Raw genomic sequence first — 16,368 nt, forward strand, 5'->3', positions numbered from 1 at the left:
CTAGCAGGGCAGCTCAGGAGCAGGTGGGGATGGCAGGGACGGCAGTGACACGGCCACGTCCCAGCACAGCGCTGCAGGCAGCCTTGGCTGCATTGCCATGGGGCAGCAATAGGCCATTCTGAGCGCTGCAGGCACAGCAGCTCCACTGTGGCAGACATTTCCAGCTGAGAGAAGGCAGCACGTACCCATTCATGGGCTTAAAACCGTTCCAAGAAACCCATCTCTTGCACGAGGTGCTGCCTGCTGGCCAAGGGTGGTCAGGTTGAACTGCAATCCTCGTGTAACAAAACAGAGCTGGCACTTTCTAGCAAGAAGCATTCACGACCTTGGAAATCCTCCCCCCCAGGCTGAGTTTTCCCAGAGCTCAGTTCCAGCTGAGGAAAAACCTGTGTTTCCACAGAGGGTTCTCCACCTGCACCCCCCCTTCCCTGAGCCCTACAACACACCAGCCCTGCATTCAGCCCTCAGAACAACTCCCACACACAGAACCACTGCTGTGCACACACTGCTGGGAAGGCAGAACAGCCTTCCTTCTCAGCCCCGGCTCCCTCATAAGCAATGCAAGCAAGAACACAAAAGACAGCACAGATAAAGAGCACATCTCCTGCTTTATATTAAAAAAAAAAAAAAAAAAAACTGAATCAGATGCTAAGGATGAGGAAGGGAGATGAACCCCTAAAACACCACAGGTGCACATGGACAGTATTCTGCTTGATGACTTGGCTTTTTGGGTGTGTTTTGCAAGCTTGATCCATACACATTTGCTCACAATACGCAGACGGAACATAAAGAAGTGCCACTGCAGCTGTAGTAGCAGCTGGCAGCTCTTTGCAAGTTCATTCTCACCCCTCATCTCCACTGCGAAGCACACAGAGCTGCATGAGCCACAGTGCTGTACGGGTGTAAGGAAACTCGTCCTGGAGTATGGGCAAATCCACTCAGGAGCAGGAAGCAGAGTGGGTCCATGTGGCATTCTGCAGGAGGTCACCAAACAGCCCATCTGAGCCCCACGCTGTCCTTGCTTCATGTCTCTTCCTTGCACAGGGAAAAGGGTTTTTCACAGCCAGCACGGATGACAACACCAGGAGGGCACGCCAAACCAATGTCTCAGACCCCTTTATTGCCAGTATCTCAGTCAGTGTCTCCAGGTGTGGTCTCAGTGATGTCCATGATTCATGAAGTCACGCTGGGAAGTGTGAGCAGTTTACAAAAACAGGCTCTGACAGGGACTTGGACTGCACATTTCAAAGGGCTTTGGCCACTTAAATAAGTTTGACTGCTTACGTAAAGAATTTAATCCTCTTCCCCCTACCCAACCTTTGGGAGAGTAATCACAGGCTATGAGCTCAAGGCACGTTTCAGTTCAATTAAGGCACATTTCAGTTCAGTTAAGGCACACAAACACGGTCCACACCAAACCATAGGACCTACTTTGGTTTCCCCCTCCCCAGAAACCAGTGGTTGTGTTGATTCCGTTGATGGGAAATCCAACCCAACATTTTCTAGTCATGTCCAAGGGCACCTGAAGTATAAACAAGTCCCGTGGCCTCACGTGTTTACTTTCTGATAAAAAAATCAAGTGGCAACACCAGCAAGATACAGCTTCCTCCTGCTGCAGCCCTCAAGGTCATCTGGCTCTGTGCCCTTGGGGTAGCAATGCCACAGCTGTGAAAGAAGAGCAAAGGAAAGAGAAGGTGCTGAGTGCTCACAGGGGTATGTGGGATCAAGCAGCTTCTCCCAGGTCCTCTGGAGATGCTCTCTGAGGGAGGCTTTCACTCAAGACACTCTGATGGGATTTTTTGGCAGAGTAATCAAACAGTCCAACTCTTCATTAGAAAAAAAAAAAAAGCCTAAAAATGAAGGGATCGTTTCACATACCTCATACAACCCACGTTCCAGGGCTGCCCCAGCAGCCAGCCTGACAACAAGCACGATGGGGAAATGCACAGGGCTTGGTGGTGAGTGAGGAGAGCAGGCTGGCATGCAAGCCACAGGTCAATGTGTGCAGCTCAGATCAGACTGGCAGTAGCTGGGGGAGGATGAGGAGGGCAGCAGTTCAAGTATTGCCTCTCTGCAGCTGGCACTATCTTGGGAGAGGGGCCAAGAGGCCAAAGTTGAAACAAACCACATTAGCTGAACCTCCCCCCTTACAAGGCAATGGGAAACGACACTAAGGGCAGCAGGAAGAAGGCAGATCTGCAACGCCATGGGTAGAGGACTTGTATTTCTGGGACCATAAACCCAGGCTCTTTACACAGAGATCTGGGTCCTTAGAGAGCAGGTGCCTGGCCTTTGCCTCAGCACTGTCACTAACCAGACACCATCTGATTATCCCCTCCCCAGGTTAACTTCTGCAATGCCAGCAAGCAAGAAATGTACAGCACATTCTCAAAGCAGGGAAGGAGCTGGGTCACTGAGATTGCTGGAACCGAACGTGAAGATTGGAAATAAAATCATCGAGCACTTCCTTGTCCATCTTCTCCTCCCTGGGCACACATTCCACCTCCCAAGTGCATTAGCTCCACAGTTCACTTCCTTAATGTTCTATATTGTCCAAAGAAAAAAAAAAATTCCCAGTGAAACTCAGTAGGAAAACTTTGGCTTCAACAAAGGATGTGAGTAGACTGGGGGGAAAAAGTGACATAATATGTTCCATATGGAAAGAGGAGAAACCTGCAGCAAAGCCTTGCAATGCCTGCCTGCTGCTTGGGTCCCTTTTCTTAACAATACACCTGAAGCAGAGGTGCTCCAGATGAGTCAGTCTCTGTGTCTTGGAAAGAGGAATCTCTGCTTGTTGGAGAGCCTTGGAGAGGAAAAAAGAAGAGATGGTGACATTAGACATGATGAACTATAGCAGCCAAGTGCCAGGCAGTTAGACAAGCAGCTGCCACAAAAGGCATTGTGTATCATGAGGGAGGAGAAAGCCACACAAAGCCCACGGGCAGGGAACAACCCTGCCTGCATTGTGGCCATCTTCTAGGAGAGATCTGTTATTATGCAGGAGAAAACTTGTCTTTTAGCCCTGGGCAGCTCTTTGGAGTGTAGCATGCATGCCACGAGGATCAGAGCTCAGGGGACAGGCAGCTGCTTTCCCCTGCTTCCCTTTGCACAGTTCCCATGTGATCCAACCTTAGCTGGTCATGCCCCAGGCAGAGCCCCAGACTTTGTCAAGGTACCTGCAGACTGGAAGCTCTGGGGCAAATGCTGAGCACAGGTAGAGCTCTACACGTGGGTTCCTTTCTCTTTCAGAAGGACCCACCAAACTCGGGCAGCTCGCAGCCTTCTGAGCCCCCTTCACTCCTGAGAGAAGGAAACACCCTAAGAGGCAGCTGTCACCTCAGCAAAGGGTGAAAACTGAAGGCGCACACAGTGTGAGGAGCTCAGGGTGCTCTGCTCACTCCTGTCAAACCCCCCCTTCCTGCAGTGCATCCACTGCAAAGACCTCTGGCCAGGCACGTTACCTGCGCTGCTGTGCCGCCTCATATTCCTGGCCAGCACATCTGCTGGTGTTTCCTCTGATATTTGCACGGCCAAATCTGCAGTAAAAACCAAGAAGGTCAGGAAGAAGACAGGAAAGGACGGGCAGCTATGACTCAAGAGTAAAGACACCTGTCAGGGAATGCATGAGGCTCTCCTTCAGGAGGCACCACCCTCAGGTAGCAGCAGAGGTAGCGTCTTATTCTTCAGATTGCTCCCACCATTGTCCTAGTAACGTGAGCTATAAATACCAGGAAGCAACAGCAACCTCACTGCAGAGCTGGGAGGCACGACAGCCACCCAGTTTCCTCTGTGACTTCTGGATGTCTCCTGACCCCACGCTCAGCTTTTCCAAGTCTTTCTACAACACTCCTCCTGCCTGTTTTAGAGGTCACTCATTTCAGGCTGCTCCAGACAAGGACAGTGTCCTTGAAATAAGTGTGCACACCTACAGCGTGTGGCAAAAGCCCTTCCCCCCTCTTTGCAGGGCTATTCGCTGGCTTCTCCTCACCCTTCCTGTAGGAAGTCTCAGCTCCAATGAGGCACTCTGTCTTGGTGATTTAAGGGTGGTATTGCCAAGAACGGTGCTAGAACATGGGGTAGAGAGCCAGCTTGGTAACTGGACATCCTCTGGCACAAGCCAGCTTGTCTGGTCATACCAGTTAAGTTTGACTCACAGTCTTTCTGCCTAGCATAGAGGTGCAGAGGAAGCAGCAGAAGGAGCCCTTCCATTGCTCAGTGCAAACTTCCCTGACAGTGAAAGATACCATCACGAAAGCAACGACTGGTGACAAGCAGAGCTCTGGTAATACAGAAAGACCCCCACTGACACTCCCCAGGAAAAGCAGCCCACCCTGAAGACAGCCATCAGTTTTCAACCCTACTCCATCACATCTGACAGCTCTGATAAAACAGCCCTGTTGTACTGAAGCTGCAACACCAAGAAACCTGCACGTACCGTCCTGGCTGATGACCGTGGACTCCAGCATTGTTTCATTCCCGCTGTCTGGTGCGTTGCCTCTGCTGGACTTTTCCTCGTGGCTCTGGCTGGCTGGGACAGAAATGTGGGGCCGGACCCTGCTTTTCCGAGTGCTGATACGGATGATGCCTCGGACCAGCCTGCATTCAGCATCCTGCTCATCCAGGTTGTAGTCCTGAGTTATGCTATTGATGAGGTCCGAGATCTTGTTGGTCTTCTCCAGGAAGACAGTGTCTGATGTGCACTTGGCCAGCTCATCGATCTGGTGGACGCTGAAGAGCTCTGTCAGCTTCTTGAAGATCAGGACGTCGATCTCCCTGCTGGACATGGAGCCGTTCAGCTCGCTGATATCCAGGTCAGACTCGTGGAAGGAATAATACTCCTCTGAACTCCGGTGGCTGCTGGGGAGCGGTGGCTTTTCTATGCTGTTCCTGAGGGGCTTCTCTGGCAGCAGCTCTTTGAAGCACGAATCCGATTCCAGATGGTGGCCCAGGCTCCTGTTCTGATAGACAGGAATGCCCTTCAGTTTGACATCTGGGTAACTGAAACTGCTGCCCATGTGGGACTTTTTGATCTGGTTCCCATTCTTCTCGGTGGGAGAGACGTTGGCAGGGCTGTTTGGCAGTCGCCCATTATAATCTCCATTCTTCCCATCGTCGGTGGAGGTCTCGGCAGGCCCTGGATAGGGGATACAGACACTGCAGTCCTGAAAGCAGCCCCCACAGGTCACTATGCAACAGAAAACAGCTTTGTACGTTTTCCAGGCATGAGACAGAGAGGAACAGCAGAAGCTCTGGTTTGCAGGAGCCTCTGCCGTACCAGAGATGAAGGTAATGGTTTCTGCCTCTCTCCCATTAGAGTCTTTGAGGTCAGCTTTGCGACCTTTCCTGTCCCGCATCTGCTGGGCTCTGGTGCGGCTCTGTTTGATTTCAGGAGTCAAACCACCCAACACCTCCAGCCCGACCTCGGCTTCCTTGGATGGTCGGCTCCTCGGGGGCACAGCCTGCTGGTAGGACTGGTTTTTCTGGCGGTGGCTGTTCAGGTTGTGGGGGGGTCCTGCTTTTCGGCCCAGCATGGCTCAAGCACCTGAAGGACAAGGAGGTTTCGAGTCAAGCCAAGCATCTGCCACCTTAGCAAGCTGCCACTAAGGCAAGAAGGACCCAACACCCAAATTCAGTGAGGCTCCATCTCAAATTCAGTGTACTTACAGAACCATTTGGACTAGGTCTCACGCTGTGCACATTCACTGCATACAGAGGGAGGCTGCTGTGCAGTTCAGAGTCCCCCAGCTACCAAACCACACTGCTTGCTTTCACTCAATGCTTCAACAAGGAAAGAGGTGTTAAAGAAGGGCCCCTTTAAGGCACCAAAATCCCCGTAGCCTTCAGAAGAGGTTTGCCTCGTGCTGCTACAGAAGTCAGGCTGCAGAGCTGCTGCCTCCAAGCAATAAATGCGCAGTGCAGCTGCAGGTGGAGCTGGCTGCCAGGCTCCAAAGGAAAAGCATCCTCTTTTCAACAGCTTCCCCTTTGCCTTGCATTCTCTGGGATTACCTGACAGCACTCACCCGTTTCAAAACACACCATGCCTAGGAGGAGATGACAAGTAATCAATTATGCAACTGTCAATTCATACTCCAAATCATTTGCCACCATTCACATTTAGAGGATTTAGCAATGATGGCATTAGTAACACTGAGTTTTGCCAGTCACGGCCGTGTCACGTCCTGGACTTTGCTGAGAAAGCCAACCTCTCCATCTGGATTGAAGATCCTCTCTCAAATCACATCTCACGGAAGCAAAGCTTCCACAGAGCTGTGCTGCAGGAATCCTAAAGCAAGCTGCTCTCGTTGCCACCACACACCATAGTGAGAGATGTTGGGTAGAGGCTGTCACTCTACTTTCATTCTGCTGCCTTTATTCCAGGCTGTGCTGGGCCCCTAAGTTTTCCTTTCTGAGCTTCTCACCCAGGACCCCCAAGAGATCCTTCTAAATACTAATTAGGTCAATTAATAAACAGTGAGAGCCCAGCCATAGCTTAAGTGCTTTTGGACTGTCCCTGCTGTATACTTTCTATAGGGCAACTCAAGCACAGATACCTGCCTTCGTTAAATCACTGCCTTTTTTTTTTTTTTTTTTAAATTAATAAAAGAAAAAGTGAAACAAAAAGAAACAGTACCATTGCCCTTAGAAAGAAGCACAGGGAAAACACTCCCCAGGCAGTTGTGTCGCATTGCTGCTTTCCAGGAACCTTTTGGCTCCATTAGCTTATAACAATTTGTAAGCAACACATGTTTCTGGAGTTCCTTTGCACATTCCTGGACAACGTATTAAATATGAGCTCCAATTCCAATCCCAAACAGGCAGAACTCTCCAGACAGAGCACGAACAGAGAGTTCCATTGCTTTCTCTTCAGAACAGCAATCCTACTCTGTTCTCAGCTTCACTGTTTTCAGAACTCAGCTCAAAATTTACCAACGAACAAAAGCCAGCTGAGCTGATCTAATCACTGCTTAATGGGATGCTTCCCTTAATACCCAGCTCCTCCCCCCCCCCCCCCAAGATCCAACACACGGACTGCAGCCATCCCTTACGTAACGACCCACAACATTCTGACATTTCAAAGCATCTCCAGTGCCCAGAAAAGGACAACCCAGCCCCAGTGCAGAGATGCTACCCCTGCTCACAAACACCTCCAGCCCCAAAATACTGCACTCAGCCCTTCTGTGTCACAGCACGCCGGGCTGAGCACACAGTCTATGGACTCAATGGGTTTCTTTGGCACAGGGACTGACAGAGCAGCTTAACGCAGCCGTACGTAACTTGAATCCACAGCAGAGCTGATACTCACGGGGCAGCTGGCAGCTTTCCCTCTTCTCACACAGGCGCCCGGTTTGAACGGAGACGATCCTCACAGAGGACACCACCATCTGCCTGGGAGGGGCAGCGTGGGAGCCGTGAGCTGTGCCAGTTAGCCGGGGTCTAAGATCGTCATTGTTCAGCAGAAGGAGATTCCTTTAAAAAAAGGTTTCAACAGAGCAAATAAACGAGACTGTGAGCATGCTCCAGATGGGGGTTTTGGCCTCGCGGGTTCGCCTACACCCATGCTGGGAGGGTGGGGGGGGATCAGAGCATCCCGTTAGCAGCAGGACCTCAGTGCAGGGGCTGATACCGACACGGAGGTGCAAACTCGGCTCAGACGAACAGGAGGAACCGCAGCCCCCAACCACACACAGCCTGCAGGAGGAGCCCCCCGCCCCACCGACACCCCCCACCCAGCACGGTGCCGGTGAGGAGCGCAGCCCCGCTGCCCGTAGGACGGCACCGAGACAACGAGGGTCGGGGTTGGGGCTCCCAGAGGATCCTCAGCACCCCGCGATGGGACCGGAGGAGGAGGAAGAGGAGGAGGAAGAGGAGGCCTGGATGCGGCTGCGGGGCCTGGGCGGGGGGTCGGGCCCGGCTCTGGAGCGGGGAGAAAGGGGACGAACCCCGGGGCGGGCAGAGCTGGGAGGGCAAAGCAGGGCAGGGCGGGAGCCGCCGGCCGCTCCCCTCCTCCCGGTGCCGCTGCGGGGGACGCGCGGGGTCCCGGCGTTACCTGCGAGCTGGGAGCGGCGCCGGCCCCGCCCCACCTGGGCCAGGTGAGCCCACGTGACCCGCCCGACGGAGCGCCGCGAGGGACACGGGAGTGCGAAGCGCGAAGCGCGGTGCGACCCCGACCCGACCGCAGCGCTGCGCCCGGCTGAGCGCCGACATTCCCTACCCCAGGTCCGTGTCCTCAGGGTCTGTGACAGCACTCATCCCCTGACCCCCTGTCCGTCTCCAGCAGCTCTCGTCCCCTGCTGTCCCTGAGGATCCTTGTCCCAGTAGGACCCTGTCCCCACGGGTCTGTGTCTCACACACAACTCTGACCGTACCTTGTCAGGCTGAACTGAAGGGAGCCAACAGAAATAATATCCCGGCGTTTTTTGATTTTTTTTTCTTCTGCGGCTAATTTTAGTTCCACTATTTAAGCACTTAACACAAAAAAAGTATAAAAATCTAAAAAAAGACCCGAAAAAACAAAGAAAGTAGCAAAAATTTGTTTCTTTCCCAGAAAGTTTCAGAGGTCCCCAAAGATCTCCGTCTCAAGCAGCCCTCATCACCTTCTGTCCCCAGAGATCCTTGTCCCCAAAGGTCCCTGTCCCCGAGAGGCTGTATCTCACACAGCACTCATTCCCCTGTCCCCGAGGATCCCTGTCCTGGAAGGTCCCCATCCCCAGAGGCTGTATCTCAGCTCTCGTCCCCAAGAGGATCCTTGTCCCCAACGTCTCTGCCCAGGTGTCTCTCTCTCTCAAGCAGCCCTTTTTCCATGCTATCCCCAAGGATCCTTGCCCTGTGGCTCCCTGTCCCCGAGGGTCTGTATCTCAGACAGCACTCATCCCCTGTCCCCAAGGATCCTTATTCTTGAAGATCCCTGTCCCCAAAGGTCCATATCTCAAAGATCCCACATCTCCTGTCCCCGACGGTCTGTACCTCAAACAGCATTTGTGCCCTTTCCCTGAGGATCCTTGTCCCCAAAGGTCCCTGTCCCCAAGGGTCTCTGTCTTGAGCAGCCCTCATCTCCTGTTGCCAAGGATTGCTGTCCTGAAATCCCCATTCCCAAGTTCCTTGCTGCAAGGATCCTCGCCTCAAAGCATCTCTGTCCCAGTGAATTGTTGTCCCCAAGGGGTCCTGTCCCAAAGCACCTCTGCCCTCAGAGATCCCCAGCTCTGAGGTCCCTGTCCCCAAGGCTCTGTGTCTCAAACAGTCCTCACACCCAATGTTCACTATCCCCGAGGTCCCCGTCCCTGTAATCCCCATTCCCAAGTTCCTAGCCTCAAAGCATCCCTGTCCCAATGGATCACCATTCCTCAGAGCCCTGTCCTCAACGACCCCCCTCCCCGAGGTTCCTGTCCCTCCCCATCCACCTCACTCCCCTTCTCCCACCCCGTTCACCCCCTTGTGTGCCACCAGGGCCACACAAATCCCCCCCTGGCCTACCTCAGCCCCCAGCCCTGCAGTGAGGACCCACACCCTCTGTGAGGTCCCTTCACCCCATTTGCTCAGCAAATGACACTGCCTGTCCCACTTTTCCAAGCCTTTATATAGAGGGAAACAAACAAACAAACAAACAAAAACAAAAACAAAAAAACAGCCAAGCAATTATTTTGAGTCAATCCTTCACAGTAAAATCCCAGTATCAGCACTGAGCCTTCCCAGTAACCCATGTCCTAACCAACCCTTCCCAGTAATCCTTCTATATCCCATCCCAACCCACCCTTCCCCAGTATCCCCTCAGTATTCCACCTGACCCTTCCCAATAATCTCCAGAGCCACAGCCAGCCCCTTCCCAGAATCTCCCCAGTATCCCAACTGACTCTTCCCAGCATCACCCTGCTATCCCAGCCAGCTCTTCCTAATAATCCCCAGTATCCCACCCAGCCCCTCCCATCATCCCCAGTATCCCATTCATCCTGTCCCAGTATCCCCCCAGTCCCTCCCAGTGCCCCCCCAGTATCCCATCCATCTCTTCCTAGTACTCCCAGTATCCCACCCAGCCCCGCTGAGTACCCCCAGCATCCCATCTATCCCCTCCCACTACACCTGCAGTATTCCATTCACCCCCTTCCTATATCTTCCAGTATTCCACCCAGCCCCTCTCAGTACCCCTACTATCCCATTCATTCCATCCCAGTATCCCACCCAATCCTATCCATCCCCTCCTAGTACCTCCAATATCCCGTTCTTCCCCTCCCAGTACTCCCAGTACCCCCAGCATCTCCTTCAGCCCCTCCCATACCTTCCAGTATCCAATCCAACTCCTCCCACTTCTCCCCAGGATGCCACCCGTTCCCTCCTAGTAAACCCAGTATCCCATTCTTCCCCTCCTGGTACTCCCCCAGTATCCCACCCAGTCCCTCCCATTACTCCCCAGTATCCCAGTATCCTAGTATCCCCTCCCAGTACCCCCAGTATCCCACTACTCCCCAGTATTCCAATATCCCCTCCCAGTACCCTCAGTATCCCATGCAACCCCTTCCAATGCCTTCCAGTATCCCATTAATATCTCCAAATCCCCCCAGTAACCCCAGTACCCCCTCCCAGTACCCCCATCCCATCCAACCCCTCCCAATACTCCCCAGTATCCCAGTATCCCCTTCCATTACTCTCCAGTATCCTATCCAACCCCTCCCAATACCTTCCAGTATCCCATCAACATCTCCAAGTACTCACAGTATCCCACCCAGTATCCCCTCCCAGTACTCCAATATCCCACCCAGTCCTTCCCATAACTCCCCAGTATCCCCTCCCAGTACCTCCAATATCCCATCCATCCCTTCCCAGTACCCCCAGTATCCCACCCATCTCCTCCCATTACTCCCCAGTATCCCAGCCATCTCCTCCCAGTACCTCCAATATCCCATCCTTCCCCTCCCAGTACCTCCAATATCCCATCCTTCCCCTCCCAGTACTCCCCAGTATCCCAGTATCCCCTCCCAGTACCTTCCAGTATCCCATCAACATCTCCGAGTACCCCCAGTACCCCACCCATCCCTTCCCAGTACCCCCAGTATCCCACCCAGTCCCTCCCACTACTCCCCAGCACCCCTCCCATCCCCTCCCCACCCCGATGCCGGTACCGTCCCACCCCTCCCCGCTGTCGGTGCCGCCCCCCGGTGCCGCTCCATGCAGCATCACCCCGCCCCTCCGCTATACCGCACCGCCGCTCTCCCTCCTCCCATCTCCTCCCCATGGCGACAGCGGACGCCGCATCCCCGGCTCCGACAGACGAGCAGCGCCCGGAGCGCTCCGACAGCAGCAGCACCGGCACGGCGGCGGGCGGAGGAGCGGCAGCGACGGCATCAGGACGAGGAACGGCATCAGGAGGAGGAGGAGGAGGAGGAGGAAGCGGCGGCTCGCTGGAGCTGGCGGCGGCGCGGCGGCGCCTGGTGGCTGCGGAGTGCCGGCGGAGAGCTGCGGCGGAGCTGGAGGGCCGCGTGGTTCAGGTGCACTGCGCGCTGCGGCACGCCGAGCTGCGCCTGGCAGCCCGAGCCGAGGCGCTGAGCCGGCTGGGGAGCGGCGTGGCACAGGCACAGCTGGCGCTGGCCGCCCAGGGGCAGCGTTTGCAGAAGGGGCTCCGCCGCCGCCCTCGCCCCCGACCCGGTGCTTTGCTCGCCGCGGCCCGAGCGCTCCGAAGCTGCGTGCCCTGGGCGACGGGGAGAGCGCGGCGTTCCTCCGTGCACACCCCCAGCAGGAGGCTGCCCGCTGCACCGCGCAGCCCCGCTTAGAAAAGAGGGGGGGGGGGTGGTTGGGTGGGGGGAGTTGTGGGGGTGCTGCGGGCTTCGGGGAACGCTGTGGGTTTGGGAGCCGAGGGTGTGGAGGGGGTGTGAAGGGTCGGGGGATGTGGGTGTGAGAGGTGTCGTGGGAATGCTGTGGGTTTGGGGGTCCTGCAGGACACAGGGGGACCCAGCGGGGTCTGGGGATTGTGAGGGTGCCTGATGGATTGGGGTGCTGTGAGTTGGGGGGGTGTTAGGGGGATTCTGTGGGTTTTGGGGTCTGACAAACCTCTGGTGGGGGGACCCTGCGGGGCCAGGGGGAGCCCATGGAGTGAGGAGGAAATCCAGCGGGGTCTGGAGTCCTTAGGGGTGGTTTAATGGGGAGGGGGCTGGGATGCTTGGAGTTCCTTAAGGGTCTCAGTGGGATTGGGGCGCTCCAGAGTACTTAGCAGGGTCTGGAACCTTGGGGTGCCCGGAAGAATGGGGGTGAAGGGGTCCCTGGGGGACTATGTGGGGTGTGGGATGCTTGAAGGACACAGCAGGGTTTTGGCCCTTGAGTGCGTGGCAGGGGGGACCCAGCAGGTCTGGGAACCTCTGTGGGGTTGGGGGATCCTGCGGGGCCGGACGTTTCCCTGGAAGATCACAAGGTCTGGAGGCAATAAAGGGGAACCTGCTGTCGGCACCTCTGGAAGCAGCAGCCACAATGGGGCTGTGCCCCTTCCCCACCTGAGCCTCACATCAGGACACAAGTGCTGACATTGAGGCTGAGTGCAGCCACATGCAGAACTGAAGGGGCTGGGGGCCACCCCACATCCACCAGCCCCAGGTTGGGGCTTCGGACTGTGCATCCTGGGAGGGCAGGGAGCAAAGAGGACCGGTCCTTACTGCAATGCTGACCCTACGTGGATCCTGCGGGGCTCAGCAGGACGGCTGGGACTCTGGTTGCCATCAGGCAGATAATGCTCAGGACTGGAAGCGTGGGAACACATTGAGCAAGCATCCTTCAGGCACCCCAATGTCACCCTGCGGCAGAGTCCGTCCTTGCAGGCTCCGAGGAGTTGAGCTCAGGACTGAGCAGAAGGCTTCTGCAGGACCACTGAACCCCCCTGCACCCCACCAGCCTTGAGCCAACCTTGGGATGGAGGGTTGGGACACAGCAGCACCGTCCCCATCCTGCTGGGATCGCTGCCAGCTGCACCTGGGCTCCTGCTTCACCGCACCGCGCTTCTGTCTGCTGCAGCTTTCCTCAGAGGCTGCCTGAATCCTGCTGGAAGATCACAGCTCGGCTTTTGCATTGCTTTATTTTTTTTGATGATGATTTTTTTTTTTTTTAATTTAAAGAACAACACCCCCCCCCCTGTTTTGGGGGGTCAGGGGATGGGGGAGGGTCTCACTGACTCATGAATGTACCTTCCTGTGACACAGCAGGTCTGTTGTGTGCGCTTTGCTCTGCGGGGCGATGCAGAAGTAAACTTTGATATATTCCACTCGTTCTGAGCTGTGTCTTGATGTGATCAGAGCAGGGATGAGCAAACGAGCCCCAGTAACACCTGGCAACCAACCCGTGCTATCAGATGGGTTCCTGTGCATCTGCTGCTCTGTTTGCACACCCCCCCCTCGCCCCCCGGATGCTCCCTGCTTTCTGCCCTCCCGTGCTCAGCCCTAATCCTGCACACCCCACAGAGGGACAGGGGCTGCTGCTGGAGCAGCTTATGGGGCTCAGCCTGGAGAAGGGATGCGTTATCTGTGCCAGGCTTTCAATTAATAATATGAAATGCACAGCTTGGACTTAATTCTCTTGGTTGGTTCTCCCCCCCCCACCCCAAACACACACACACTCTCTGGTGATTATTTCCAAATCAGCTTTTGACCTGATTAGAGCAGGAACGGCTCTTACGAAAAAGGAAACGATGATAATAATAATCCACTCCATTAAACCAGTAAGATTAAAATCATTCAAAGCCCTTCGGTGCAGCGATTCCTCCCCGCTCTCGCTACGATCCCAGCCTCGTCACGCCGTGTGTTCCTGCTGTGTCTTCGGATAAATGGTTCGGTTTGTTTCCCTTTGTGGGGCAAACGCCACGGAATGCTCAGCTTTGGTTTTTCCTCTGAATCCCTTCGGGTCGGGCACGGGCAGAGCCGTGGGAGGGGACACGCGTGGGGCTGCGGGTACCGCTGCGGAGCGACGACAGCAGAGGGCAGTGCAGCCCGACGGAGCTCGGCGTGGGGCTGGGAGGGGTTTGGGGGGGAGATGTGGGGCTGATGGGGGGGCCGTGACACGGGGGGGGGTTGAGGTATGGGGCTGATAGGGGGGCGCTGAGACGTGGGGGGCTGAAAGGAGGGGGAGGGGAGGTGAGATGTGGTGTCACGGTGTCCCCATCTGAATTGGTGCCCCTTTTCTCTCAGGACACCCCCATCTCCCTGCCCTCCATCTTGGTCTCCCTTAAAAGCCAGTTAGCCCCTATTAGCCCCAGTCAGCCCCAGCAGGTGGGAATTGTCCCTTCCATCCCCAATTGGCCCCTCAGAGCACCTGAGCCCAGCCCACAGGATTTTGGGGGTTGTGGGTGACACCACAGTGGGCTCTCAGGCTCTTTTTTCCAGCATCCAGGCCCAGCTGTGGTAGCAGTGGGGATGGGGGCGGCACCTCGTGGTGTTTTGAGCTCTTTCTGAGCCCGTGAAAAGTTTCATCTCCCACCCCTCCCTGTGGCAGCTGCACCCCTGTGCTTCAGCTCCCTGTTTGGACATACAGAGAAATATCAGTAAATCCCATTTTTAGAATCGCATTGCCCCATTGCTGCCCCCAGCCCACAACTGAAAGTCTGAGACCCCCAGACTCGAGGGATCTGCAGCTACTTCACCCCCTGGGCAAAGCTATTGCTGCCTGAGGCCATTTGGGACATCCCTGTCCCCCCTCCCCCATCCCTCTCATGCTGTCCCTTTGCAGGTTTTCAGGTCTCAGGAACCCATTCCTGCTGCAAGTGGCCCCTGGGCCAATTCCCAGCTGCCTTCCTCCCATGCTTAGAGGCATTTGGCCCCTTGTGTTGTGGGACTGATGGAATCAACTCTTGGAGGTTCTTCCTGCTCCACTGGCCAGCAGTGGGACGCATCCACACTGTGCTTTGCTGGCATTCAGACAGCTCCCACCCAACTCCCACAGATGCTGGGCAGGGTCCTGCCACCACCTCCGTTCCCCATCAGATGTGACCCCAATGAGAGGGTGACACCGAGCACCCCAGCACCTGCGCCTTGTGGGAAGTGTCCTCTGCTGGGAGCCCTGAGAAGGGACCCCAAAATAACTCAACCATGTGTGCAGCATGTGGCCTCAAAGGGCAAGGTGCACCGAGGGGCTGTGCCCTGCTCCCTGTCCCCATGGGGCTGGAGGAGGTGGGAACGGGTCCCCACGCACCCTATAAATGTATATGTTAAAGCCCACAGCTGCTGGGCCCTATGGAGGAGGGCTGTCTGCACAGCAACCCGACCTGATGGGAGACCTGTAACCTGATCACTCTTCATTAATGGTTTTAAAGAGATTAATTGCCCAAAGCACTGACTTGCTGGCTGTGGTCACTGCTCCCCTGGGTGCTCCCTTCCCTGCTGCAGTGACCTGTGAGGATGTCAGCCCCAAAGCACAAATGGAGCAGGGCTCTGGGGTCTGGGCTTTGCCCTGCAGAGGCGGAGGGGAGCGAGGCAGTGCTCCGGGGTTTGGCACATCCCGGTCCCTGTGTGCGGTGTGGGATGGTTGTACCCAAAGATCAGCATCGTAACACCTGGGTTGTAATCACAGCTTTGGGGTTTGAGGAGAAAAGCCCCAAATTTTGGCAGATGTGATGCCTGAAGCAGCGCTCCAGGGCTCGAGCTGTCCCAGCAGTCCTGCAGCCACCCGGGGGGAACCCAGCGGCATTGCCGTGCCACCAGCACACAGGAGACAGAGAAGTGAAGGACAGCACTGCACTCAGCCCTTATTTTCATCCCTTTTGACACCTGCGAGCTCATCTCCCGCTGCCTCAATGCGAGGAGGGGGTCAGGGATGATGCCAAGAAGGACCCCCTGTATCCCATGGCATCCCGGGCACCGAGACCCGGCTGACACAGCCATGCTGACGTGGGCACTATATCTGTCAGTGACGGGCAGGAAAGGAATCCATGGGGGAAGCCAAGCTGTGCTCAGCGCTCCCAGCCGCCTCTCCTCTTATGGAGCGGAGCAGGAGGGAGCAGCTCCCGTTATGGAGAAGCCCTGGGGAAGCCCTGGCTCGAACGAGCCTCCCCGCAGGGCCCCATAGGACACGATGGGGACGCTGTGCTGGGGACACCGTCTCCATGACTGCTGGTGCGTCCTGGAGAGCAGGAGGAGGAGGAGGAGGCAGAGTGGGGCTGCTGAGCAGTTGCTGACACCCTCTCGGTGCTGACCCCCGGTGCTTGGGGATGGGCTGCCAGCTCTGCCCTGCCAAAGGTGACGTGGGCACGAGCAGATGGCAGCAGTGCTGCTGGGTGCCCGGCGTGCCAGGGCTGGTAGCTGTGAATCAGCCCTCACCTTTCCCATGGGTGCAATTCCCACCTCCAGCGTGGCTTCCAAGAAAACCGTGGGCGCGGGTGAGGACTGTGCCATTCCCAGTAATGGTGCC

The 16,368-nt window shown here is 55.8% G+C and overlaps 2 protein-coding genes across 7 annotated transcripts; one reads left to right on the plus strand and one right to left on the minus strand.

The window, feature by feature from the left end:
- Positions 1-589: 589 nt before the first annotated feature.
- KDF1 (keratinocyte differentiation factor 1) lies at positions 590-8,428 on the minus strand. Of its 6 annotated transcripts, none has more exons than XR_014879596.1 (6): positions 8,048-8,174; positions 7,304-7,467; positions 4,436-5,542; positions 3,462-3,536; positions 1,879-2,803; positions 590-1,665 (listed from the first exon to the last, which is right to left on the minus strand). XR_014879596.1 is itself a non-coding variant. In XM_085208640.1 (6 exons), exons 4-6 carry the CDS (start codon positions 5,529-5,531, stop codon positions 2,721-2,723), a joined length of 1,254 nt encoding a protein of 417 aa, XP_085064766.1. In that variant the 5' UTR covers positions 5,532-5,542; positions 5,665-5,778; positions 7,304-7,467; positions 8,048-8,174; the 3' UTR covers positions 590-2,720. The 6 variants fall into 6 exon arrangements, 5 of the variants coding, with proteins under 5 accessions (XP_085064766.1, XP_085064765.1, XP_085064767.1 ...); XM_085208640.1 differs by adding an exon at positions 5,665-5,778 and having other exon boundaries at positions 590-2,803; XM_085208639.1 differs by lacking the exon at positions 8,048-8,174 and adding an exon at positions 8,213-8,428 and having other exon boundaries at positions 590-2,803.
- Positions 8,429-11,166: 2,738 nt separating this feature from the next.
- Positions 11,167-11,767, plus strand: TRNP1 (TMF1 regulated nuclear protein 1). The gene has a single exon (XM_085208829.1). It carries the CDS (start codon positions 11,223-11,225, stop codon positions 11,757-11,759), a length of 537 nt encoding a protein of 178 aa, XP_085064955.1. The 5' UTR covers positions 11,167-11,222; the 3' UTR covers positions 11,760-11,767.
- The last annotated feature ends 4,601 nt before the right edge of the window (positions 11,768-16,368 follow it).

This window comes from Meleagris gallopavo, chromosome 25 (genome assembly GCF_905368555.1).
Source record: "Meleagris gallopavo chromosome 25, MGAL_WU_HG_1.1, whole genome shotgun sequence".
Classification (NCBI taxonomy): Eukaryota; Metazoa; Chordata; class Aves; order Galliformes; family Phasianidae; genus Meleagris; species Meleagris gallopavo.